Source organism: Mirounga leonina, unplaced genomic scaffold (assembly GCF_011800145.1).
Source record: "Mirounga leonina isolate KUSES-001 unplaced genomic scaffold, KU_Mleo_1.0 Mir_84, whole genome shotgun sequence".
NCBI lineage: Eukaryota > Metazoa > Chordata > Mammalia > Carnivora > Phocidae > Mirounga > Mirounga leonina.
This window is the reverse complement of record NW_023270827.1, coordinates 1,013,981-1,041,625: the sequence shown is the minus strand read 5'-3', so window position 1 is coordinate 1,041,625 and position 27,645 is coordinate 1,013,981. Positions and strand designations below refer to the sequence as shown.

Genomic DNA, 27,645 nt, shown 5'->3' with positions numbered 1-27,645 from the left:
CCACCAAAAAGACACAGTTATCCTAAATGTGCATACATTAAACAAGAGCTTCAGAATACATGAAACAAAAACTGATAGATCTGAAGGGAGAAAGAGGCAAATCCACAATTATAACTGGGGACTTCACTGCCCCACTCTTAGCAACTGATAGACTACTAGGCAGAAAATCAGCAAAGATATACAACTGAAAAATATAATCGACTAACAAGTTCTAACAGGTATTTATAAAACACGCCACTAAACAAAGTAAAATACACAGTTTTTTCCCCAAGTACCCATCGAACATTCACCAGGATAAACCATATCCTGGGTCATAAAACAAATACTAAAAATTTTAAATGAATTGAATTCATACAGAATATCTTTTCTGACCATAATGGAATTAAACTGGAAGTCTCCAAACACTTGGAAGTTAAAGAAAATACTTTTTTTTTTTTTTTAAGATTTTATTTATTTATTCATGAGAGAGAGAGAGAGGCAGAGGAAGAAGCAGGCTCCCAAGGAGCAGGGAGCCCGATGCGGGACTCGATCCCAGGACCCTGAGATCATGACCTGAGCCGAAGGTAGACGCTTAACCATCTGAGCCACCCAGGCGCCCTAAAGAAAATACTTTTAAACAATAATAGTTACAGTAATCAAGACAGTGTGGTATTGGTCAGGGAGAGAGACATAAATCAACAGAATAAAATAGAGGGCTCAGAAATGGATCCACACAAAAATGCCCAACTGATTTTAATAGCCTTTTCAACAAATGGTGCTGGAGTAAATGGACATCTATAGGGGAAAAAATGAACTTCAACCTAAACTTCACACCTTACACAAAAATTAACCTGGATCAAAGAATTAAATGCAAAAGACAAAACCACAGTTCTTTTAGAAAAAAAGACAACAACACAGAACTTGACACTAATATAGTGTTGTATAATTTTTAAAGAGAAAAAATAGGAGAAAAATCTTTGGGATCTAGAGCTAAACAGAGTTCTTAAAGTTGACAGCAAAAAAGGAAAAGTGGATACCTTGGACCTCATCAATATTAAAAACTTTGCTTTTAAAAACTCTGTTAAGAGGATGAACAAATTACAGACTGGGAGAAAATATTTGCAAACCACAGGGCGCCTGGGTGGCTCAGCTGGTTAAGCGACTGCCTTCCGCTCAGGTCATGATCCCGGAGTCCTGGGATCGAGTCCCACATCGGGCTCCCGGCTCAGCGGGGAGCCTGCTTCTCCCTCTGACCCTATCCCCCCTCATGCTGTTTCTCTCTCTCTCTCTCTCTCTAAATAAATAAATAAAAAATTAAAAAAAAAAAATTTGCAAACCACATATATGACAAAGGGCTTATATCTAAAATAGATAAAGAACACTCAAAATGACAGTATACAAAAAATACAATTAAAAATGGGCAAGAGACATGAACAGACAAGACATTTCATCAAAGATAATATTTAAATGGCAAATAAACACATGAACAATAATTGTTCAACATCATGAGGGAAATGGAAATTAAAACCCAATGATATATCACTACACAATTAACAGAATGGCTAAAACAAAAAAAAATACTGATAATACCAAATGTAAGTGAGGATGCAGAGAAATTGGATTACCTCATATATTGTTTGTATAAATGCAAAATGCTACAGCCACTCCGGAAAACAGTTTGGCAATTTCCATAAAACTAAAAATGCACTTACCATATGACCCAGCAATTACACTCCTGAATATTATCACAAAGAAATGAGAACTTAGGTTAACACAAAAATCTGTACATGAATGTTCAAGCAATGTTATTTGTAATAAAGGCTTGACCGGACTAGGCATTTCAGATGGCTACTTCACTCACATGTCTAGTGCCTGGACTAGGATGGCAAGAACAGTTACAGCATGGCTGGGCATCTTGCTCTCCATAGGATAGCTGGGAGTTCCTGACAGTTTGATAATCTCAAGGTAGTCAGACTGCATACATGATGGTTAGCTTCTCCCAGACCAAGCATGCCAAGAGACAGAAAGTAGAAGTTGCCAGTTTCTTAAGTCCTGGATCTGAAACTGACATGGTGTCACTTCTGTCATATTCTATTGGTCAAAGCTGTCAGAGAGCCCACCCAGACTCAAAGGTAGACAATACAGATCAGACCTCTCATGGAATGAGGGTCAAAGAACTTGTGGCCATTTTTCAAAAAATAGCTTTATAGAAATAGAATTCATACACAATAAACTCTACATATTTAAAGTATATAATTATATAAATATGATGTATACAGATATGAAACTGTCACTTACAATCAAGATGGTAGACGTATCTGTCGCCCCTAAATGTTTCCTCCTGCCCATTTGTAATCCTTCTCCTCTCTAACCCCTCTACTCACTCAGCCGCCAGAGACCCATTTTCTGTCACTACAGGTTAGTCTGCATTTTCTAGTTTTAGGTAAGTGAAATTATATAGTATACAGTCTTTTTTAATATGGTTTCTTTCACTTAGTATAATTTATACATGCTGTTGTGCAAATACTTCTTTCCATTTATTTGCCAAGTAGTATTCCATTATAAAAATATGTCACAATTTGTTTATCCATTCATCTGTTCCTAATTGAAATGCCTCCCTCCTCTTTTTCTTGCCATATCGTACTGGCCAGAAGCTGTATTATGATGCTGGGTAGTAGCAATGAGTGCCCATCTGTTGTTTCTGACCTTAGGGGAAAGAACCCAGTCTTTCACTGTTAAGTTGAGGTTAGCTATAGATTTTTCACAGATGCTCTTTATCAGGTTGAGAGTGTTCCCTTCTAGTCTGATGAGAGTTATTATCAGGAAGAAATGTTGGATGTTGTCAAAAGCTTTTTCTGGTCTAGTTAGATAATAACAGTTTTTCTTTTTACTTAACATGGTGAATTACATTGATTTTATAATGCTCAACAATACATTCTTGGGATAAACTCACTTGTTTATGACGTATTATTCTTTTCATAGATCATGCCCATTTTTAATATACAACAATATATTAAAGTACAAAAGTACTTTAAAGAAAAGTATAATTCTTTTTGTTTAACAGAAATATTTTAAGAGATACCAATTAAAAAAAAAAGAGGTACCAATTTGCTCAGTACACCTTTATCTTTTTAGTTTTTGAAGAAACAATGTTACCATGTGTAATTGATAACTTTCATAGATTTATATGGTTCAATAAAGACTGGAATATCTTTGTTATATTGATACTTCCTCAGTAGTAATGCAATATGGAACTGGGGCAGTATGCTAACAAACGTAACGAGAAACCGGGCTTGGCTTTTTAGATTTGCAGGAATTTCAAAGAACTTCTAACAGCTCTGCAGCTGCGGCTCACAAACATGTCCAATTCTGGTCAGTGAAGATATACTTAAAATACAGGATACAGTGAAGCTTCTAAAAGCTTCTAGTCACCTACTGTCACCTTCTTTAAGCATTAAATAATTTTTGATGATTTTGTTAATTTTCTTAAAGCAAACCCTAATTTTCTTTCCTTTGCAACTTGATTCTTAATAGAAACTCTTATGGGCTGTGGGTTTGACTTCCTCATTTGTATTTGCATATCCAAGAAAAATTCAGAGGCTTCAGAAAAGCATTTGTTAACAGATAGCTGTTCCAATGTATTTTTTTTTTTTTTTTTTTTAATTTTTAAGTAGGCTCCACGCCCAGGGTGGAGCCCAATGCAGGGCATGAACCCATGACCCTGAGATCAAGACCTAAGCTGAGATCAAGAGTCAGTGGCTTGGGCGCCTGGGTGGCTCATTTGGTTAAGCGACTGCCTTCGGCTCAGGTCATGATCCTGGAGTCCCTGGATGGAGTCCCGCATCGGGCTCCCTGCTCGGCGGGGAGTCTGCTTCTCCCTCTGACCCTCCCCCCTCTCATGCTCTCTCTCTCAAAAAAAAAAAAAAAAAAAAAGAGCCAGTGCCTTAACCAACTGAGCCACCCAGGCATCCCCCAATGTATTTTTTTATATGCTGATTGGGGATCCCACTTGCAGTTCTGGTTCTTAGCTTCCTTCACTTAATGGGTTGCAGTCACTCTCCTACACTTTGAAATCTAGATCAAGAGCCCACTTTACTTACATACAGGAAATAGAACATATGCTCTGCCGCAAGATCAGAATCAATCAGCTGAGGTCCTGCTGTATTTTACTCCTTTTATTTATCTATTTTTTTGGGGGGGAGGGGTGGGTATCTTTGTGTGCTTTGCCCCTCAGACTTGGTTCATCCTTCCTATATTAGTGTTGTTTCCTAGATCTTTGGCCTATGCTGTACCAAGGAAAAATGTCGGCTCCTATCTTTACTTCTTCTACATCTTCAGTTTATCAGGCATTGACATGTGCTTGGCTCTGCCCTGGTCCAAGCTTCTGGTTCCACCACCCTGATCCTAAATGACCCCAGGTCTTGGCGAGATAATCCCACTATTCCTTCAGAGATCAAGAATATTATTCTTCCTTTTGTGGATCTAAAATTATTGTGATTTTACCTGTAATGTTTTTTAGTTTTAATAAACTACGAAACTCAAAATCAAAGTCATACTCAGTGCCTATTATTGTCTCTCGCTATTCCATTAAATGGCAGAAAAATTCCAGGAGAATTTATAATTACTAAACGTCTAAGAAAACATCAGACAAGTAAGATATTATGCAAGTGACTTAATGCTAGAGATAAAAGATAATTTTTTTTTCCCTAGAAGGACATTAATTAGGAAAGTAATTGGAAGAATCTTTTGTGCTCTATTTAGAGCCACTTCATAAAAAGGTATACTAAGTTTCAGCTTGAGAAGATGAGAAAGTTCTGGAGATAGATGGTGGTGATGGTTGCACAATGCAAATAAATGTATATAAAGCCACTGAACTGTACACTTAAAAACAGCTTAAAATGGTAAATTTTATGTTATGGGTATTTTACCATCTAAAACGGTATACTAATAAGTTGCTTTTTAAGATTTGTTAAAACACTCCATTTTAAGCAAAGTGACACCCTCACTTCTTAAAATACTCATGTTAATAAACATTCTCAGAAACTCAGGTTGTTTTCTAAATAATTTAACAAAATGCATGAGCTTCTCTGACTACAGGGTGTGCTGGAGAAAGGAACAGAAAGAGCTTTTTAAAAGAGTAAAAAGGTACTCTTTAGCCAGTGATATTGGGTCTTCCTGTTTACAAAATTATCATCCAAAACACGCTTTCAAGTTTTCCTGATTTTTGAAAAATGGAGTTCTCAAATGATACCTCTAAAACTGGAGATTTAGATTACAAATGGTTCCACAAAACTGAAATCTTGAAGGAAAGGATATTTTAGTAATTGTGCAATTGCTAGAACCAGGCAGTAGGTGGCATTTTTGTAGGCACTCAGGGTTTTGGGAATAAAAGATATTGTGCTGAGGAATGCAGAAACCTGGAAATTAGCACGTTTTATAATCAATTGGGATATGATCGATAAAACTGGCAATACAAGGTTTAAATGAAGAGACAGGAGACTCAGCAATTCCTATCCTGAATCTTGTTATGTGTGTGTAAGTATGAAGTTACCTGTCTGGTTTTCTCTACTTTTCCAGGCTAAACTTCACTATCAGTAGTCCAAGTTAATTTCAGTTTGGCATAATGATCTCCCCAAATGTGTAATAATAGTAATACCCCAACCTACTGATTGACTCTAACATCACAAAGAAAGAGAGAGTTCTAGGAAGAAGTCAAGTTTGGAAATCATTAGCACACAGGAATATTTCAAGTCATGAGTCTGGATGAAAATAAACATAGGATTCAATGTTGAGAGGTATAGAGGCATAACCTAGTTTGGCAAAGCTCCCAAACAAGGAATATCCTATTTTCTTGTGCTTCACCAGGCCTCACTGTGCCAAAACAGATCTAACCATTCTTCACCAAGTCTACCTAATCAACATATTTCCTCGATTCTAACTTGTGCTTTTAATTATTAATTTTATTAACAGTTTAAAATCAGAGTCTTTTCCCTATCCCCACCCCCTTCTCTCCTTTCCCTCACCCCGGAAAAACTGCTATCAAATTGATGGTCCACTTTACAACTGAGAAAATAAATGCACTGGCTACAGGTGATTTTGCTTGCAGGGTAAAAGCTTCCTGCTCCACTGCCTGAAACTCTTTTGCAAAGTGCTTTTTCAGGTGGTTTCTTTAATGGTAGTCACAAGTTTGTGGGAGTAATGAGGGGAGAGAGAGGAGGGGCAAAATCCCCCTCCCCTTCTTTTCCTTCTGAAAAGGGTTAGGCACAAGGAGCCTCTAGTGGCTTGTCTGAAGTCTGCAGCGCAATCACAAACAACCGAGGGCCAGGTCTTCCTGCACCCAATCCCAAACTGGACTCTTAAGCTGCTAAAGTTTGAGGTGTGCCCCCGCCAATCTGTCCTATACTCGAGCGGGGACCAGCACAGCGACCCCTAGGAGGCTTTCGACCTCACCCTGTCTTAAGTCCCCAAGGTCGGCGGCCATAGCATATCCTTGCCCCAACCACTTGCGTCTGGCTCTGGTCGCTTACGGGTAGTTCGCATCCACTCGAGCAGCGCTGGGAGGTCCGCCGGAGTCACCGTACGCAGCAGCCTTAGGATCGCTCGCCGCGCCGAGCGGAATTCCATGCTGAAAGCAGAAAACAGCACAGGGAAAGGTTCGCATTGCGCACGCGCAAGCAGAGACGGGTCTCCACGCCAGATCCGACACGGAGGAACCCGCCTCCCCCGGCTGCGAAATCCCTAAGCCCCGCCCCTTTTGGGAGTTCTCACACGCGCCTGGGGAGAAATCCCGACTCTCTAATCGCACCTCCATCTCTCACCACTCCCCTCTCTGCTGGCAGTGCATAGCCTAGCCACTTTTTCTTAAAGTAACTTATCGAGGCCGGAATTCTTTCCTGAGATCGCATCCCTAGAGGGCGTCCTATCTTGCCATTTTGCTGTCGCAGTGACTGAGCGATAGAAAACGGAATGTCAAAAGGCCAGTCGAAGCAAAGAAACCTCTCAATAAACCTTTCCAGTCAAAGCACTGAAAGAATGCGGCAGGTGCCCCGGAAGCGGAAGTGTATCCTTTTCATGAAAGGCTGGACTTCGCTGAGTGGTGACGTTTCCTCATTGGGCGGAAGGTTCGGTGGCAATCGTCGGTCTTCCAGCTGGTGGGAGTTGGCGTCGCGGTGCTGGGCGCTGGAGCCCTAGTTTGTATAGTTTGGGAAGTCGGGCTGTGGGGTCGCACCTGTCTGTCTGATCCCTGCTTTCCTTGGTTTCCTCCCACGGCGCAGGGGCCTCGCGAAAGAATCGCCGGCCCCTTTGGGCCACAGCGGTAGCGGTGCTTTTTGCTGTAAGTATCTTGCTTTTTCCCGCCCCCGACCACGGACTGGCAGCTAGGGGCAGCCTCAGCTGTGCTTGGGGCCAGAGACTCCGAAGGGAGTCGGCTTCCCTGGCCACCGGCTCTCGGCACCGAGACTGAGGTGCACTGGCCCTTTTTCATCTCGTGTGCCCCATCAGAAGTTTTATTAAAAGATGCACTGTGACCCTTTTAAGTTGTTTTCAGATTTACTAGCCAAATTAGGTGTAGGCAATTACAGGCCTGACTCTGCTTTGCTCTCCCGATCAAGAATTTAGATGTGTCTACTTCTCCGAAAACCTTTTGGTGTGTACCAGATTTTATTTTCCCGTGTTCGTTGTGCTTAACACATTGTCCTGCAAATTGTAGGCGTTCAATAAGTGAATAAGGGATATCAGTTCAATGCCAATGATGAATTCAGATATACTGATGGTTTTCTCTGTACATTTGCCACTGTTGACCATTTCTAAAAACTCTTTCCCCTGTTGGCTTCCTTGATGCTATTCTCACCAAGTTCTTTCATATGTTTAATTCATAATATTTACTTTTTCCTATCTATAGGGATACAGAAGTGAATGACACAAACCCTGTCATTGAGGAGCTAACAGTACAGTGAGAGAGAGGCACATAAATGCACATTAAAGCAAGATGAGTAATGAGAAACTCTAGGAAGGTATAAAGAGCTATGAGAGCTCTGGGAACCCAGATGAGAGAACTCCTTGGAAGATCTGTAACCCTGAGCAAGTTGCTATTCCAGTCCAGCCTCAGTTTCCTCATCTATCTAATAAACTTATTATGGGGATGAAAGATTAGATGACCTGTTTCATGCAATGCCTAGAATATAGCAGTGTTGGTGCCAAAGGGGAGAGGAATTATTTCCCTCAAAACTCTTTCTCTTAGTGTTTTCATGTGGTCAGTTAATATTTTCTAATTTGATAAAAGCATCTTCAGGCCCTCTTTGTTTATTCCTCTAACTCCACCTAACTGGAAATTCTGGACCCGCCGCTGGAATTTAGTAAGATAAATGGTAGCTTTTTTTTTTTTTAAATTTATTTTCTTCTGTATGCCTTTGGAGAAGGAAAGGAATTAGTAAGGGCTTCTATCCATTTTAATTATTATGTTTTAGTTGACTCCTTTTGTTGGCTCTTTACCATCCCGTGGTCTTTCACAGGCTGTCCTTGAGAATTCTCATCTACGTCCTTGGCTTCCATGGCATTATCTTTGTTCGCTAACCATTTCCAAACTTCTCTAACTTCTCTTTTTTCCCCTGTAACTTCTGTCTCATGAATGATAGAGTTCTTTAGTTTCAATAGGTCCCAAACCAAATTTACTACCTCCACTTCCCTTTTTTCCACTTTTTCATTGTTACGTATATCATACATAGGAGCTTTGACTCCTTGTTTCTACCTGAATTTTGTGATATTTGTATGTTCAATTTTAAAAACAATAATAAAACGAACCCCTATGTACTCAGTATCCAACTTTAGTAGGACATTACAAAGTATTATAGCAGATGTACTCAAAATCCCACTTTAGTAGAATATGACAAATACAACATTACAAAACCTTAAAGCCTCTTGAACCTTTTCTCTGGTTACTCTTTAGCTTTCAAACCAGCATCTCTTTTTTGTCTTCCCTTCATTGGTTAATGGTATCCCTGGCCATCTGGTTACTATTTGAGACCTTGGAGTCACTTTTGCCTTTTGTTTCTCCTTCATTTCCCACAACTATTTGGTGATTAGGTCCTTTAGCTTCTGCTTGGGCTTGACTTGATCCATTCTGCTTTCTGCTTCCCTGGTGCAAGCCGACATGCCTCCACCAGACTTTTGGAGTATGATTACTATGATTAGGACTGTAGTCTCCTTGCTCTCAAGTTTTTCTCCCTCCAGTGTATTTGCTACATTGACTCTAATTTTTAAATTATGGAACAGATTTTTCTTTCTCTTGTTTCCTTTGAGGAGTATTGTTTCATATAGTGATTTTTATGCCTGGTTGCCCTTCAGTATAGCCAGTGAAGTTTTTCAAAATATAGATACCTTGTTTTACTCTCCTAATCAAGAAGTTAGATGAGGCCAGCCACTTCCCCCAAAACCTTTTCATGGTACTATCCTTGGAGATTCTGATTGAGTATTTAATTTGCAGCGGATAGGTGTTAGGTACATGTAGCTGAAATAACAAAAATATCATATACCTCTTATTCCTCCTCATCCATGCTTTTAGTCTATGGTCTTTTCAACTTCAGGACAGACTATTGCCAAGGAATTCTTTTGACTTTGTTTTAATCTTGGTAACAGTTTACATAAAGATCCTTGTTATGATCGACCTGATAGCCAATAAAGGATCTTAAATGATTCTCACTGTTTTTGAGTTATTACCCCTTGTTGCTAATTGAATTGTTGGTATACCTTTTCTACTATCAAACTATGAAATGTTGCATTGTTTTTTTTTTTTAATATTAAAGGGAGTTTTAAAATTTGGAAACAGATTATTTTAATGAAGAGAGAATTTCCTGATACTTCTTGCATAGTTAAATATAACCTTTGGTGCAGAATTAAAGCAGTTAAGTCAGTGATGGTATGATGTATAATTGATCTTTTGAAGTCAACAGAGGAGTCTTGTCTGTGTTAAGTTGATGTAATTTATTGATTTGGAGTTAGAACTTTTCTCATGCTGGTATGATTCATGGAACACATAGTAGATATTGAATGAATGAATAACTAAATGAATTCAAGTGGCAATTCCATCTCAATCCCCAGTATAATATCACCGTATTTCTCACAAGGAGCACTGTGAAAAATAAATTTCCCTTTGATTTAAAAAATAATAGTCTTAGTCATTACCAAAAATTTGGAAATTACAAAAAGATGTAAATAAAAAAATAAAGATGACTAGTTGTTCATCATCCGGAAATGACAAATGTTACTATTTTCTAACAGTTTTACTGAGACAAAATTCACACGTCCTACAGTTCACCTAAAGTGTACAATTCAGTAGTTTTTAGTGTATTTACAGAGTTGTGCAAGCATCACCACAATCAATTTTAGAACATTTTTATCACTCCATGAAAAAACTCCATGCTCATTAGTAGTCACTCCTCATTTTCCCCCAACTCCTGAGCCCTAAGCAACTATTAATCCACTTTCTGTCTCTATAGATTTACTTTTGGACATTTCATATAAATGGAATCACAGAGTATGTGGCTCTTTTGTCACTGGTTTCTTTCATGTAGCATAATGTTTTCAGTATTCATTCATGTTGTAGCATGTATCAGTGCTTCATTCCTTTTTATTATCAAATATTCCATTTTATGGATATTTGTGGATGTGTGTGTCTTACTTTCTCTTGGATGTACCTCCAAATGGAATTGCTGGGTCATATACAGTAACTCTATGTTTAACATTTTGAGGAATTGCCAAACTATTTCCAAAGGACTATACCATTTATATTCTTACCAGCAGTGTGTGAGGGTTCTGATTTCTCCACATTCTTAACCACATTAGTTATGTCTTTTTGACTATAGCCATTCTAGTGTGCGAGAAGTAGTATCTGGTTGTGCCTTTGATCTGTATTTCCCTGGAGGCTAATGTTATTTTTTGATATTTGTTTATAGACAAAAATGGATTATACAATATATGCAGCTATGTATTCTGCCTTTGCATTTAAGCATATTTTTAGCATTAGCAAGCGTGTTTACAAAAGAATTTCCCTCATTACTGCTTCCTTTTTCACTCCCCCCAAACCATAATTCTTGTGAAAACTTGCCTAAATTATATGCAAAGAAAACAAAGTCTATAGGAACGTATACCAAATTGTTATTGGTGGTTATCCAGGGGACAAGAGGCTGTAAGATTAGGGGAATTATATTTTCTACCTTTAGTACTTCTGTAGCGTTTGAATTTTTACAATGAACGTCTATCTTCCTGTAATCACAAAACATAAGTTATTATGAATTATTTCTTTGGAGGACTAAGATTCAGAATGAAAAAGTATTCATAAATTTAAAAGTCATAATTAACATTATATTGTTATTCAAATAGAATAATTTTAGCAAATAAGATGCGTATAGGCCACTTGGTTAGATAAATTTACTTTTCTGATATCCTAGAATATGAATACATATACTACACAGGATTTAAATATATATAGATATATTTAGTATTATAGTGAGGAAAGCAAGTATTGGTTTGGGCTATTTGAATAGCTTCTGGAAAGGTATATAATGTAGAATTGAATTTTCAATTCTACATTAGTAGTAGTAAATACTACTACTAATATATTAATTTAGTTTTTTAGTCTAATATTGATCCAATAAATTAGTCACTGACTAGGGCTTAGAAGAACTTTTTTACAGGAATTTTCATTGTAATAGGATTTGAAATCTCCAGTCGTTAGGATCTGTTTATATAATCTCAGACCAGGTAAGGTTCTGGCAGGAATATTTATAATTGTTTATGTAGAGGAAAGTGGCTGTTTGAACACTCCAGCTGCTGTTGAACAATAGAATTACAGGTACGTGTAATTGGCACTAAAGATTCCTGGGGTGGTTCCTAGGTAATGGGACGGGAACTTTAGTAGGGTTTAAGAAAAGTTCCTGTTTACTTACACTTCAGATAGCACTATAGGGAGAGCCAGTTGGTATCATTCAAGAAAGCAAGGACGTTAATATACTAGGCACTTGCAGACAGTTTTATATTTATTGTCTCATTTAACCCTCACAAAATCCCTTCAGGGTCACTACCTTGACAGTGGTATTATCTCCATTTTGTAGGTGAGGAAAGTGAGGCTCAGAGAGATTAAGTAACTTACCCAAAGTAACACAGCCAGAATGTAACAGAGCTGGGATTTGAATCCAAGTCTGTCAGACTCCAAAGCCCATGCTCTTTCCAGTACTTCACACTGCAGTGGGTATGTATGATACTTGGCCTTGTGCTTGCCTTATCAGGGCACCCTAGACTTGGGCTTGTTTCCATCACCTCACTATCCAACTCCTCTTAGATTCCTGTTAGAACATGTGACTCGGACAAAGCTCAGTCCTTATACATCCTGATTGCAGTGGTCCTGATCAGTTCTTTCTGGACATTGCAATGATTCTTCCATGAAGAGGAGTGTGCATTTTTGCTTTCAAAATATGATTTCCTCTCTTGAATATAGCAACAAAATTTGTCCTGGAGTTTGCCAGCAGGGATATTCAACCCTGTTTTTTAAAGCATCATTCATACTATCGGACCTAAGACTGTGTAGCCAGGGGACTGTGGAAAGTCATTTTGTTTTGTTTTTTTTGTAGGGAACACCATTCCCTAACCTGCTTATATCATAAAATTGTTGTGAGGGTGGAATGAGATAATAGATGTTAAACTGTATGAAGTACTATACAGTAATTTACTCTTAAACTTTTCCAACAGCCCCATCTAAGTAGAGATTCCTCTTTTATGAAATTCTAATATATACTGATTTACTTCTATAAACCTTTTTAGTTGAACAAGAGAATTTTGAGTGAGTGTGCTTGAGTTGTAAATTACTCCAATTTGAGATAAAGGGTTAGCTAGTAACATTAAAAAAGATGTTCTGTATTTTAGTATGCATATTAGATCAAGGTGAAGTTAATTTTTAAGAAGCTTGTTGGAAGGGGTGCTTGGGTGGCTCAGTCTGTTAAGTGGCTGCCTTCGGCTCAGGTCAATCCCAGGGTCCTGGGTTCGAGCTCCACATCAGGCTCCCTGCTCAGCGGAGAGCCTGCTTCTCCCTCTCTCACTCCCTCTGCTTGTGTTCCTGCTTTCGCTATCTCTCTGTCAAATAAATAAATAAAATCTTAAAAAAAAAAAGAATCTTGTTGGAAATTCCTTTTTTAGGGAAATTCTAAAAAGTTGTAATAAGTAATGGCAAATGGATATTAATTGTACAATATCAATTACCTAGGTCATTGACTTTCTTTTGATTTCATTGGTTTATATTAGAGGTCTTTTTTTTAACTCTTCCAATTTTTTTTTATTAACATATAATGTATTATTTGTTTCAGGGGTACAGGTCTGTGATTCATCCGTCTTACACAATACACAGCGCTCACCACAACACATACCCTCCCCAATGTCCATCACCCAGCCACCCAGTTCCCCCAACCCCCTCCCCTACAGCAACCCTCAGTTTGTTTCCTATAGTTAAGAGTTTCTTATGGTTTGTCTCCCTCTCTGGTTTTGTCTTGTTACATTTTTTCCTCTCTTCCGCCATGATCCTCTGCCTTGTTTCTTAAATTCCGCATATCAGTGAGATCATATGATAATTGTATTTCTCTGATTGACTTATTTCCCTTAGTATAGTCCCTCTAGTTCCATTCACGTCATTGCAAATGGCAAGATTTCATTTTTTTGATGGCTACGTAATATTCCATTGAATATATATACCACATCTTTATCCATTCATGTGTCGATGGATATCTGGGGTCTTTCCGTAGTTTGGCTATTGTGGACATTGCTGCTATAAACATTGGGGTGCAGGTGCCCCTTCAGGTCACTACATTTGTATCTTTGGGGTAAATACCTAGTAGTGCAATTGCTGGGTCATAGGGTAGCTCTATTTTCAACTTTCTGAGGAACCTCCATACTGTTTTCCAGAGTGGCTGTATATTAGTGGTCTTAAAAGAGATCTTTATAAGGCCTTTCATGACTTTGGTTCCCTAGTCTTGCTTTATTCCTAAAGTCTTTAATACATTCATTCATAAAGGTCATTTTTAATAAGGGTTCAATATATAACTCTGAGGGTACATAAAGCAGTGAGTTCATAGGAGAGAGCAAAAGAGGCAAAAGTCCCTGCCTGCATGCAGCTTACATTTCAGTTGGGGTATATTATAGACCACAAATAGTATAAGTAAATCATGTTATTTGGTAATGGGACAATGAGAAAAAATAAAGGAAAGGGGAATTGTGATTTTAAACAAGTGATTAGGGAAGGCCTTATTGAGAAACTGCATCTAGACATCAATCTGAAGGAGATGAGGCAGGGAGCTGTCTTCCCCTTGTCAGCCAGGGAGAGATCATGCCAGCCAGTACAAAGGCCCTGAGGTAGAAATACGCAGCATCAACAGTAAGGAGGTCAATGTGATTAAAATGGAGTGTGTGTATTTGAGAGTGCCTTAAAGTCCATTTTGTATTTTGAGGACTTTACTTCTGCCTGAAATAGGAAATCATTGAGGTTTTTTTTTTTTTTTTAAAGATTTTATTTATTCATTTGAGACACAGAGATACAGAGGGAGAGAGAGAGAAGGCATGAGCAGGGAGAGAGGCAGAGGGAAAGGGAGAAGCAGGCTCCCCGCCGAGCCAGGAGCCCGATGCGGGGCTTGATCCCAGGACCCTGGGATCATGATCTGAGCTGAAGGCAGACGCTTAACCATCTGAGCCACCCAGGTGCCCTGTTATTGAGGTTTTGAGGAGAATTCTAATACCAGAGTTTTCAGGAACACATCCTTGGAAATTGCACAGATAATACTGTATAAATAAAAGGTATTATTAGATATCATTATTCCTCTACTGAAATGTAAGTTTTTATAATCAAGTAAATAATTTTAAAATGTGCTGCCAATAAGTACTTACATGAGGAAAAATGTATTAGAAAACTTCACAGAAGTTTTTTTAGTTTAAAAGATCAGTCTACAGGGCGCCTGGGTGGCTCAGATGGTTAAGTGTCTGCCTTCGGCTCAGGTCATGATCCCAGGGTCCTGGGATCGAGCCCAGCATCGGACTCCCTGCTCGGCGGGGAGCCTGCTTCTTCCTCTCCCTCTGCCTCTTCCCCTGCTCATGCTCTCTCTCTCTGTATCTCTATCTCAAATGAATAAATAAAATCTTAAAAAAAAAAAAGATCAGTCTACATGGGAAGGTAAGTTTATATTTAAGAGTTAAGCTTTTTAAAATGGAGGATGAGGGCCGCCTGGGTGGCTCAGTCGGTTAAGCGGCTGCCTTCGGCTCAGGTCATGATCCCAGGGTCCTGGGATCGAGTCCCGCATCGGTCTCCCTGCTCTGCAGGGAGCCTGCTTCTCCCTCTCCTGCTTCTCTGCCTACTTGTGTTCTCTCTCTATCTCTCTTGTAAATAAATAAATAAAATCTTTAAAAAAAAGTAAAAAAATAAAATGGAGGATGATGTGTTTATGACATCATCTCTAAAAAAGTAAATTGTGGTGTCATAATTAGGATTATATCACTCTCGGTAACACAGTGGTAAAGGAGATGAACTGAAACATCTGACTTATTTTTTACCTCAGGAATATTTACTTAAGCAATAATAATTTAGTATAATGAGTATGGGATAAGAAACAAAAAGTGCTTGATCTTGTCTATGAAGTAGTTGGTCTTTCAGGTGAAGTAACCATGTAACTGTAAACAATTTACGGTAAGCACATTTTTTTCAATTCCATCAAGTGTTGGTAGTAATTTTTTAGGTTCTAAATTACCTAGTTTTACCTGAGTGGAAGTGTAGTGTTTTTTTTTTTTTTTTTTAAAGATTTTATTTATTTATTTGACAGAGAGATAGAGAGCACAAGTAGGCAGAGAGGCAGGCAGAGGGAGAGGGAGAAGCAGGCTCTCCGCCGAACAGGGAGCCCGATGCGGGGCTAGATCCCAGGACTCTGGGATCATGACCTGAGCCGAAGGCAGCCGTTTAACCGACTGAGCCACCCAGGCGCCTCTGTAGTGTTTAATTTAGAGCTCAACCTGGAACATCTCTTTGCCAGTGATAGGTCCTTGAGTGCATTTCCTTTCCTGCTTCTTTTGACTCCCCTCATCTCCTTGTTCTCTATGTTGAATGAGTCAGCAATTTTGTCCTTCTGTTTCTCTCTTTTTTTTTTTAAAGATTTTATTTATTTATTTGACAGAGAGAGACACAGCGAGAGAGGGAACACAAGCAGGGGGAGTGGGAGAGAGAGAAGCAGGCTTCCCGCAGAGCAGGGAGCCTGATGCGGGGCTGGATCCCAGGACCCTGGGATCATGACCTGAGCCGAAGGCAGATGCTTAACGACTGAGCCACCCAGGCGCCCCTGTTTCTCTTATTTTTAATCTCATATACTCTCTTTATAGGAATCTAGTCTAAATTATCTTGGTTGATAGATTAGATTAACTTAGAAGAGTTAACTAAAATCATTGAACACTGAGCTTTTCTGCCGATTCTGCTTCTACCAGACAATTGATACTTAACTTGGTTTCAGAGCTCTTTACAACCTGTATTTCCTTTTAATTAGATAACCCGCTGTTCTGACTAGAATATTTATTTAGTGTCTCCCAAATAATACAGACTTAATAATCTCTAAGTCCACACATAATGCATATGTAATGTATAGTATGTCCCAAGCTTTTCTATGTCTCCATTTTTGCTCTTGCCTATCCTCTTCCAGTTCCTTTTTGTCTTCTTCTCTGCCTAGCCACGTTCTACTTATATTTCAGGATCAAATTCATATTCAAGTTTCTCTGTAAAGCTTGTTCTATCTATTTGAGCCTGTTTTTTCTTCCTTTGAATTTTTTTTTAAAGATTTTTTTTTTTTTTTTTAATTTGACAGAATGAGAGAGAGAGCACATGAGAGGGGGGAGGGTCAGAGGGAGAAGCAGACTCCCTGCCGAGCAGGGAGCCCGATGCGGGACTCGATCCAGGGACTCCAGGATCATGACCTGAGCCGAAGGCAGTCGCTTAACCAACTGAGCCACCCAGGCGCCCCTCTTCCTTTGAATTTTTAAGGAAATAATTATTGACAGTTGATCATAAAGTTTTATTGCTAGCTTTGAACTAGTTCTTTACTGGTATTAGTCAAGGGTCTCCACAGAAACAGAACAATAGAATGTGTGTGTGTATATACATATACACATATATAAAAAGAACTTTATTATAAGGAATTGGCTCATGTGATCATGGAGGCTGACAGGTCCCAAGATCCTCCAGCTTGGCAAGTTGGAGACCCAGGAGAGCTGATCGAGTGGTGTAGTTCCATTTCAAAGGCTGGCAGGCTTGAGACCCAGGAAGAGCTGATGTTTCATTTGAGCCTGAAGGTAGGAAAAAGCCGATGTCCCAGTTTGAAGAAAGTCAGGCAAAAGGAATTCTCCTAATATTTATTTTGCTGCACATTCATGTGTCTTGTCTTGCCAGTTAGTAGATAATCAGCTTGAGGCCAGGGACTACCTGTCCTATTTGCTTGCTTACCACCCATGAGTCCTTGCATGGTATAAGGACTTAGGTGTAGTAGGTGCATCTGCATACTTTATAAAACCATAACATTTTAGAGCTGGAAAGGGCCTTTGAGGTTATCTTGTTATAGAGTTGGGGAATCAAGAAGAGCTTTAAAATAGGAAAGTTAGGGGCATCTGGGTGGCTCAGTCGGTTAAGCGGCTGCCTTTGGCTCAGGTCATGATCCCAGGATCCTGGGATTGAGCCCCGCATCGGGCTCCTTGCTCAGCAGAGAGCCTGCTTCTCCCTTTCCCTCTGCCTGCCGCTCTGCCTACTTGTGCTATCTCTCTGTCAAATAAATAAAAAATTTAAAAAAATTTTTTTAAAATAAAATAAAATAGGAAAGTTAGTAATATACCCCTTTCCTTGGGTCTTAGAAAAAAAAATAAGATGAGCTAATGTAATGTGTGTGAAAAGTGAGGTGTCTTATTAATTAAACCTTTTTTTTTCCTTTGGCTTAGAGCCTGAATCAAGGTAGTTTACAGAGTCCTTTAATGTGGTAAATTGGACAATAGTTCTGGGTGGAGATTTCACATTTTTCCTTCTCTTATTCATATTCACATGTATGTCCAAAATGTCCATATTCACATGTATGTCCAGAGTTGAGATTATATCATTTCCTCAAAACATATTATCTGATATGTTAAATTTGCTGATTTGTATAGACTATTCCAATTAGGTATTCAAACGTAAGGCATCATAATCAAGGGGTAGCTTTAGCTTTTGGGCATACCTATATTGAGGCTGCAGGTTGAGGCTATGGAAATTGAAGTTATAGAATCTAAACATTAAAGTACTTTAATTTGAACTAAATACTCTTCTTTAGAAGTCTTCAGTTATGGGAACTGGTATTATTTTTCACATGTTTTTATTTAATGTTTTTCCTTCTTAGATTTTCTTGTAATCACATCTTAAAACCTTCAAGATGGTACTAGCAGACCTTGGAAGAAAAATAACATCAGCATTACGCTCATTGAGCAATGCCACCATTATCAATGAAGAGGTATGTATAATGTGTGAAATATATATGATTGTACATCATTACTAACATCAGGGAGATGAATTATTAGTAACCTCTATGTTTATATTTGTTTTAATGTAGATTTAATAACTGTAGATAAAAATTTAAAACTGGATACACTAGATGGTGTTTTTTATTGAGTTGACCATCTTACTATTTAACTTTCTATAAAGAATTATAAAAAGGAAACAAAAAACCCCCAAATCTTAACTAACATGTAAAAATGACATTTTTTTGTTTTGAAAATGGCTTAGATCAGGAGAGATAAGCCCAAAACTTCAGTGTCCTGCTTCTTTCTTCTTGGGTAGGCATATGCGCATCTCACCTTTCTCTCCACTTTTATTTAGCATTCTCATAAAAGGCTAGTATTTTCATATTGTCTACTTTGCTTTTCTCTGAAATCCTCACTCAGTTTTTGTTTATTTTAGATTTTGTAAGCTGACTCCTTATATGGTATCTGAAATACTCTTTCTCTTGGCTTTCTTGTTTTAAGTTTAAAATATTTCTTTCTCAGGCAACCCTCTCAGGTCCCCTCCCTCCTTGGGAGCTTTGTACTATCACTTTGCTATCACTCAATAAACCTTTGCTGCCCACCAAAAAAAAAAAATATATATGTCATTTCCCCCCCCATACCTGGTATCTTAATGATTTATCAATTGAAGAAGATGAGAACCCACAAGTATACTTTATATTTTGTGGTACCAATGGGAGAGTACTGAATTTGGTTTAGAAGACCTTGTTTAGCAACCTACTTAGTAGCTTGTGATAGAAATTTGGGCAAGTCAACTTCAGATTCCTTAATGTATAAAATGAGAAGACAGTATTTCCCTTACAAGATGGTTTTAAGGATCAAATGAAATAATAGATAAAAAGTACTTTCTAGGGGCACCTGGGTGGCTCAGTCAGTTAAGCATTGGACTCTTGATTTCAGCTCAGGTCATGATGTTGGGTTTGTGAGATCGAGCCCCAAGTTAGGGTCTATGCTGGGATTGGGGCCTGCTTGGGATTCTCTCTCTCCCTCTGCCCCTCCCCACTCCTCTCTCTCCCTCTCTCTCTAAGGAAAAAAAAAAAAGTGCTTTCTAACTTGGAGGTTTGAAAAGAAAAATTTTTTTTGAACTTAAAAAAAAAATTTATCCAGTGTAGTTAATATAAGTGCTCTATTAGTTTTGGGTTTACAATACAGTGATTCACCAGTTCTGTACATTACTCAGTGCTCACTGAAAAAAAAATCTAATGCAGAATTTGCTACCAATACTTTAATAAGCTAATGGATTTAAATAATTTTGGGACCATCTTTGAGTTTAGCTAGTACAGCCTCTCAGTTAACAGCAACAGAAAGTCAGTTCCACATGTTTATTTATCCAAAAAGCCAGGATTAGTATCTTTTTTCTAATTCCTCATCCAGGGCTTTTTCTAATAATTATTATTAAATGATAAATCATAACTTAAACCATTGTGTAGTCTTTAGGATTCAGAATAAATAAAACAATAGCCGTTCAAACAGTTTTCCCCTTTGTGTAACCCTTATGCTGTTTATGTTTATAGTAGAGAAAAAAGAAGCCAGGGAGAAGAGCTTGGTGGGAAGTAGGGTAACAGCTGTTGCTTGAATTGGCAACTTCTCTGCTCTTAGTACTGTGCTGCTAGGGAATTAACAAGAAGAAATCCCTCTAATGAAAGATCAGTTCCATTTTTTATCAGACTCCTTTAATGAGAGAGAGATCTGATAAGCCTCTGTAGGGTGTATGAAGTGAGTTGAAGATGGGAATTATTCAAGAAAAATTCCAGGGCCTTTTTTTTTTTTTTTTTTAAGATTTTATTTTTGGGGTGCCTGGGTGGCTTGGTCGGTTAAGGGTCTGTCTTTGGCTCAGGTCGTGATCCCAGTGTCCTGGGATTGAGCCCCATGTCGTTGGGCTCCCTACTCAGTGGGAAGCTTGCTTCTCCCTCCTCTGCCCCTCCCCCTGCTTGTGCTCTCTCTCTCTCTCTCTCAACTAAATAAATAAAAATCTTAAAAAAAAAAAAAGATTTTATTTTTGAATAATCTCTACACCCAGCGTGGGGCTCGAACTCATAACCCCGAGATCAGGAGTCATATGCTATAACTGACTGAGCCAGCCAGGTGCCCCAGGGCCTGCATTTTTGCAGACTTTTTGCTGGCACCAGGGGTATAGCAGTGACAAAACAGACTAAAATTCCTGCCCTCATGGAGCTTACAGTTTAGTGTGTAAACACTTACTTACCTGAGCAACAAAAGCCTCATCTTTTTTTAAGACTTTATAGTTTATGACCTTTTAACCACAGTACCTTGTAACTCAGCAAATATGTGATGATAGTGAGTTATTAATGGAGGATAGTTTTCTTTTCAACTTTGTTCCTCTGCTGTGAGTGGAAATAGTAAGACTGCTAGGTCAGACCAGGTCATTTTCTTTTGTTGCATTTTCTTCCTGGTAATCCAATTAAGCAGATATTGTGAATATAAAGTGTGTATCAGCAACAGAAGGTGTTTAATGGCAACATCGATTGTGTAGTAACTTTCTTTGGCTTGCATATTGTCTTTACTATTGTTACTGTAATATAGGAATAAAATTGTGATAATTACTACTTGGTTGAATAAAACTAAATAGAATATCTTTTTTTTTTTAAATTATTACAGCATTTTACTTGCCAGTAATTAACATTAATTACATTTACATAGAATTTTTTTTTTCCATGTGCCAAATGATTTACTTTTTATTTTCTTATTGAAGTATAATTGACATATATATAACATTATATTAGTTTCAGGTATACAACATAATGATTTGATATTTGTATATATTGTAAATGATCACAGTAAGTCTAGTTAACATTCATCACCATGCATAGTTACAGAAATTTTTTTCTTCTGATGAGAACTTTTAAGATTTACTCTCAGAAACTTCAAAAATATAAAATAGAGTATTATTAACTATAGTTACCACATATACATTACATCCCCATGACTTATTTTTGTAACTGGAAGCTTGTACCTTTTGACCATCTTTCTTTCTTTCTTTTTTTTTTTAAATTAACATATAATGTATTATTTGTTTCAGGGGTAAAGGTCTGTGATTCATCAGTCTTATACAACACCCAGTGCTCACCACAACACATACCCTCCCCAATGTCCATCACCCAGCCACCCCATCCCTCCCACCCCCCACCACACCGGGCAACCCTCAGTTTGTTTCCTGAGATTAAGAGTCTCTTATGGTTTGTCTCCCTCTCTGGTTTTGTCGTGTTTCATTTTTTCCTCTTCCCTGATGATCCTCTGCTTTGTCCCTTAAATTCTGCGTATCAGTGAGATCATATAATTGCCTTTCTCTGATTGACTTCTTTCGCTTAGCATAATACCCTCTAGTTCCATCCACATCGTTGCAAATGGCAAGATTTCAACTAAATGGAATATCTTATTTTGACAAAATGATTACACATCTGCTAAGATTACCTCTCTGAGGCTAATTGAAAACTTTTTTTTTTCTCTAACAGTGTAGTATTGTTTTTATTAAGCTATGATAGTATATGATGACTGATCAGCCATTGTTTTTATACAATTGAAATGACACACTGGGAATGTTCAATTTTTATGTATTATTTATTTGCAGGTACTAAATGCTATGCTAAAAGAAGTATGTACAGCATTATTGGAAGCAGATGTTAATATTAAACTAGTGAAGCAACTAAGAGAAAATGTTAAGTAAGTTAAATTAATCAGGTAAAAATCAGGCAAACTAAATTGAGTTTACTGAGATGAAGAGCTAACTAGAAAAGTCTGCTATATCATGAAACGTTTCTGCTATACAGCATTTGGAAAGAATAGAACTCATATGTTGCAAGATTGCATCGATAGTGTGTTTCCATAATGATGTTTCAAAGAATAAACTACATGTGGCTTTCATTTAATTATGGATTTCTTTCCATTTTACTACTCCTTTATTTGGATAGATTCAATCATGCACAGTATAGTATTTTAATATAAAAGCCTTTTAACAGTTCTTCATAGAAAAGTGGTGCCATTTTATCCTCTTCAGGCTTAAGATGACATTAATCAGCCTCCTTCATTATTGGAGAATTGTATTCGTTCTTATTCTCCTTTTGGTTTTTCTGTCCGGATCTGAATGAAGGAGTAATGTGTGTTGTCTCAGTTATTGTGTTCTTTGGGAGAGGCACCGACTGGGGCAGGGCACATAGAATACAGGCCCCTCAATTAACTGTTTGAATCCTAGCCCTTGTCATATTCAGGCCATTTCTCCTTTTCATATTGTTAGACTGGGTAGTAAATGTAGAACTACTAGCATTTAAACATTTAGAACTAGAGAAAGCAATCCTATTTTCTGCTGTATGTAAAAATGTATAAAATATATATGCTGTAAAAATAAATAAAATTAATACTTTGCAGTGATATGAGTTCAAAAGAAAGCCTTGAAAAACTAACCCCAGTCTGGTATCTAATATTTCATGGTAAATTCTTTATGATATAGACTTAGGAATCTATAGTAATTATATACATGCTAATCAGAAGACTATTAATGTGAATGATTGAGTATTTTTACATTTTTTTTGGAGCAGAAACTTTTTTTCAGAGTGTCTTAACTGACTTTCTCTCTCCTACCCACAAAAACCATCATCTTGAAGGTCTGCTATTGATCTTGAAGAGATGGCATCTGGTCTTAACAAAAGAAAAATGATTCAGCACGCTGTATTTAAAGAACTTGTGAAGGTAAAATTATATCAGGACTGTGCTATGGTTCTCCGTAGAGTCCAGTGGGTAAAAATACATTAGCACTGCAAACAGGAATACTATTTCAGAATACTTTTTAATGTTTTTATAGAATATTCATCTCTATTAAAAATATTAATTGAAGGATTATTAACTTTTCTAAAGGGGCCTATTTTTATTATAGACTTTTCTGAATACAAAGTTCTGAGTATAGATATGAAAGGCTAGTACTGTTCCTGCAAAAATTCCCAAAGCCAGGTTATGAAAAGTAAAACTTCACTACAGATTAATTGATGGAAGGGCCTCTCTTGAGTTTATCCTCTTTAATATCAGGTTTTGCCTATTGAAGGTCCTACTTTTGTACGGAAAGTCACTCGAGAAGTGTTCTTTCCTGAACTGTTCATTGTGTCCAGAATTCCCTTTGAAAAGACCAGATATCCTGACTCTTGCCTAGATTTTATTTTGCAAGTAGTAAATATAGCCTATTGCCTTGTATCACCTTAGAACTGATATTACTGCTGTGGTCATGAAAATTATGGTGAAAATCTTAGAGCTTTAAAAAATATGTATGGGTCCAATGGTAGGGGGGGGAAGGAAGGAACTAAAAAAAATTTTTGTAGAGGAACAGATGTCTGCTAGTGGTCTTCTAGTATTTTTCCGTTTATTGTGTGACTAGTTTCATTTACTCCTTTGGTCTCAGCAGAGCTGGATTGGTACTTTGAAAAAGTCTCGTATCTCAGATGGTTATATCATTCCATGTAGTCTTGTAGACTAATTAATAAAAAAAAGAAATTCAGACCTAAAAGAGGTCAGAGAATTTTCCAGTCATACTTCTCAGTTTGCAGTTGAGAAAAATGAGACAGCTAGTTAGTGGCAGACACAGGTCTGATCTCCAAACTCCTGTCGGACTCCTCACGTTATTTCCAGTTTGCTTTTCATATGTCCCCTGAGGTCAGTGCAGGGTGAGTGAAAATTTCTGTTTTTAGGGTTTGGCATCTGTATTCAATTCTGGTGCATTAACTGCTTTGTTAAGAAGTATTTATTGAGTACCAACTTTATTCTAGGCAATATGTCAGATGCTGCTGATAGAGATAATTTAGACTGGTCCCTATACTCAGAAGCTTATTGTCTAGAGCAGTGATGTACAAGGCAATAATAATACTAAGACATTATTTGCCTTTTTTTGCCTTTTTTATTGTTTGATATTTGCAGCAGTAGTGCAAAAGCAGTGGTGGGTAAAATTCCCTAGCATGAGTCAAGGCAGTAGTAGCAAACTATACTAGTAGTCATTGTACTCTTTACTAGTACACACTTGCGGGGGGGCGGGGTGGGAAGCCTGTTTTACTTAAGAATGCCCTTGATGGAGCAGTAGAAGTTATTAGTTGTATTAAATCTTAACCCCTGAGTATACACATCTTTGTACGATTTTGTGGGATGAAATGAGAAGTATACAGAAAGCTCTTTTGCTGCATACTGAAATTTGATGGTTGTCTTGAGGAAGGTACATGTGTGATTATTTGATTGCAAGCTGAGCTAGCTGCTTTCATAAAACACCATTTTTATGTCAACAAACAACAGACAGATAATCTGTGGTAATTCAGACTTGAGTAAGATTTTCAAGTAAAGTGAGCCTGTCACTTTAAGGCAAATAAGTAACAATATTGTGGCCAGTGATAAAATTGAGCTTTCCAGTGAAAACTAAAAACTTGTATCTCCACCATGAGTTTGACAAGATCCCAATACATTTCTGATGAGATCAGTAATGATATAATAATTTTTTTTGATGTTGTGTAGTGAAATGTGTCAGTGACTAATATATGATGTTATGCAATCATGCACCAGCATAAGATGCATTCAAAGTGCAAGATAGAATAACAGATTTTAATGTAATGGAGTATGAAGTTTATATGGTTTCAGATTCTACATTGCAACTCACCTTAAAAACTACTATAATTATAAAGGAGTCCTGACACTGAAAAGTACTGCTGTTCTAGGGCACAGGAGGAATAGAAATTAGATTTATAAAATAATTAGTCACTAAAACACATATGTTCCAAATTTAGGTTCATAGAGAGCTGAGTGCTTCTGCTGTGAGATATGGAGACCGGAGGTGAATATAGGGTAGTGTGAGTGTCTGAAAAGATCTAGGAGGAGGGAGAGTGGATTTACGTTTAAGATAGATTGTGCCTATTTCAGAAGTTTCCTTAAGGCTAGGCCTGTGCCTGGAAAAGAGATAACAAAATGTGTTCTCTTTTCCTCCCTTTGTTACCACATGGCTTTCCTTGAAATTCAGGTATAATACGGACTATGTGATCTTTATGGTATTGTCTCACATGGGCTTTGCAAACTTTGTCTTAAGGACTAGATAGTTTAGGCCTGTGGGCCATATGATTTCTGTCACAGTTACCCCGCTCTGCTGTTGTAGCACAAAACAGTAAATGAATGGGTTTGGTGATGTTCCATAAAAACTTTATTCACACATAGTTTGCCGGTCTCCGATCTAGGGCATTAACTGCAATTATGGCTTTATTATCATGTGGAGGCACATGCTTCCAGCTCTAAACAACTGACTTGCAAAGGAATTGTTTTTTAAAATGAACTTTAAAAAGGCCTCATGCTTATCAGTTTGGGGGCTATCCATATATGAACCTTAATTTCCCACTGACTCATGAAATTGGTGATTATTTTTTACTAGCCCTCTAAATATAGTAACTTCATAGAACAGTAGGTTTTTGGCCTTGGAGGATTTGACATCTGACTGATCTGGAAAATCTTTCACATATAATTTGTAATTTTGCTCATACATATGCATTTATTAAACTCAACATGAAGATAAGTGTCGTCCCAATATGGCAGCTACTAGCCCCATGTAGTTATTGAGCAGTTGTAATTTGGTTAGTCCACATTGAGATGTGCTATAAGTTTGAAAAAGATGCCAAATTTGAAGACCTCATATGAGAAAAGGGAATATAAAATATCTCATTAATTTTTAAATATAGGTTACATGTTGAAATGATGGCATTTTAATATATTGGGTTAAATAAAGTATTAAAGTTAATATCACTTATTTTCACTTTCTTTAATGTCACTACTAGCAATTTAAAAGTTCATATGCGGCCTGCACATATATTTTTATATTTCTGCAGTGCTGATGTAGATTGCTCCTTTGGCTCAAACTTGGTCTCACTGTTCACACTCCTGCTTATTCTAAAAAAGTCTTGAGAGCCTTTCTCTGAATTAGTTTGGGAGTATAGGCTTGCTTATGACTTTGCAATGCATTATTTTATATTCTTAAATTTCACTATGTGTGTACTAAGGGAAATAGTAAATGTGTATTAGAATGGTAGGATTATTGTTGCCTTTTATACTAAAATGTCTTTAAATTATTTTTACAATTTAGAAGTTGTGGAGAGAGGAGTTTTGGGTGTAAGCATATGTTAACCTGATTTTATTTTTATTTTATTTTTGGTACCTAGCTTGTAGACCCTGGAGTTAAAGCATGGACACCCACTAAAGGAAAACAGAATGTGATCATGTTTGTTGGATTGCAAGGGAGTGGTAAAACAACAACATGTTCAAAGGTAAATCATACATGGGGCACCTGGGTGGCTCAATTGGTTAAGCGACTTGCCTTCAGCTCAGGTCATGATCCTGTAGTCCCAAGAACGAGTCCCGCATAGGGCTCCTTGCTCAGTGGGGAGTCTGCTTCTCCTCTGACCTTTCGCCCTCTCATGCTCTCTCAAATAAATAAAAAAATAAAAAAGGTAAATTAGTCTTAAAAAAAAAAGCCCTGGAGAAGATGTTTGTATAAATCAAGTTTTATGTTAAAACCAGGCTAGTTTTGTTGCTTTACAATTTTGTGTTACTCAATATATCTGTTTTTGTAATAGCTTTTTGTACGATAAGAAAGAATCCCAGAGTCTCCCTTGTGGTTGCTCTTTGTAAGAATGGTAGACTTTTATATAACTATGCTATTTCTTTTACCAAAGAGACTGTCCTATCTTTAAGGAAGTGAGGATATGATTTTTGGAGAAGAGAACATGGAAAGCTTACCTTATCTCTGAGGATTCAAGGCTCCCTTTTAACAGTGTCCCACCCAACATAATCTAGATCTTCATTTTACATATCCTTCTACTAATTTTTAATTCATTGCTTTCTCCAGAATTGGGTGCCTCAAGTTTGTTACCAGATTTTGTATCACAAGCCTCAATTATGTTATAATCTAGAAAAAAAAGAGAAAAGGATTATTTCTTAGAGGGCTATGTTATTGTTTTTACTTAACATTAATAGTAGTAACATTTTTCACTATGGTCATGTTTTGCTTGATCATTTTATATCCTTTGAATGTTACTGGATGGCAGTTAGAATTTAAACTCTTTA

The 27,645-nt window shown here is 37.5% G+C and overlaps 2 protein-coding genes across 7 annotated transcripts in view; one reads left to right on the top strand and one right to left on the bottom strand.

Moving 5' to 3' along the window:
- The window catches only part of LOC118002871, a 35,214-nt gene extending 28,249 nt beyond the window's left edge, over positions 1-6,965 (bottom strand). The window contains exons 1-2 of one of the 6 annotated variants that reach the window (XM_034993477.1): positions 6,908-6,965; positions 6,507-6,604 (exon numbers count right to left, since the gene is read on the bottom strand). In XM_034993477.1, the coding sequence (XP_034849368.1) occupies positions 6,507-6,603 (97 nt within the window). In that variant the 5' untranslated portion in view covers position 6,604; positions 6,908-6,965. Of the gene's footprint in view, positions 1-1,840; positions 2,204-6,429; positions 6,605-6,784; positions 6,876-6,907 lie in introns of those variants that run through there. The other 5 variants (XM_034993476.1, XM_034993481.1, XM_034993482.1 and 2 more) reach the window with 5 other exon arrangements.
- The window catches only part of LOC118002869 (signal recognition particle 54 kDa protein), a 41,937-nt gene continuing 21,255 nt past the window's right edge, over positions 6,964-27,645 (top strand). Inside the window, exons 1-5 of the mRNA XM_034993472.1 lie at positions 6,964-7,312; positions 18,402-18,512; positions 22,151-22,242; positions 23,181-23,265; positions 26,742-26,846. Of these exons, the coding sequence (XP_034849363.1) occupies positions 18,435-18,512; positions 22,151-22,242; positions 23,181-23,265; positions 26,742-26,846 (360 nt within the window). The 5' untranslated portion in view covers positions 6,964-7,312; positions 18,402-18,434. The remainder of the gene's footprint in view (positions 7,313-18,401; positions 18,513-22,150; positions 22,243-23,180; positions 23,266-26,741; positions 26,847-27,645) is intronic.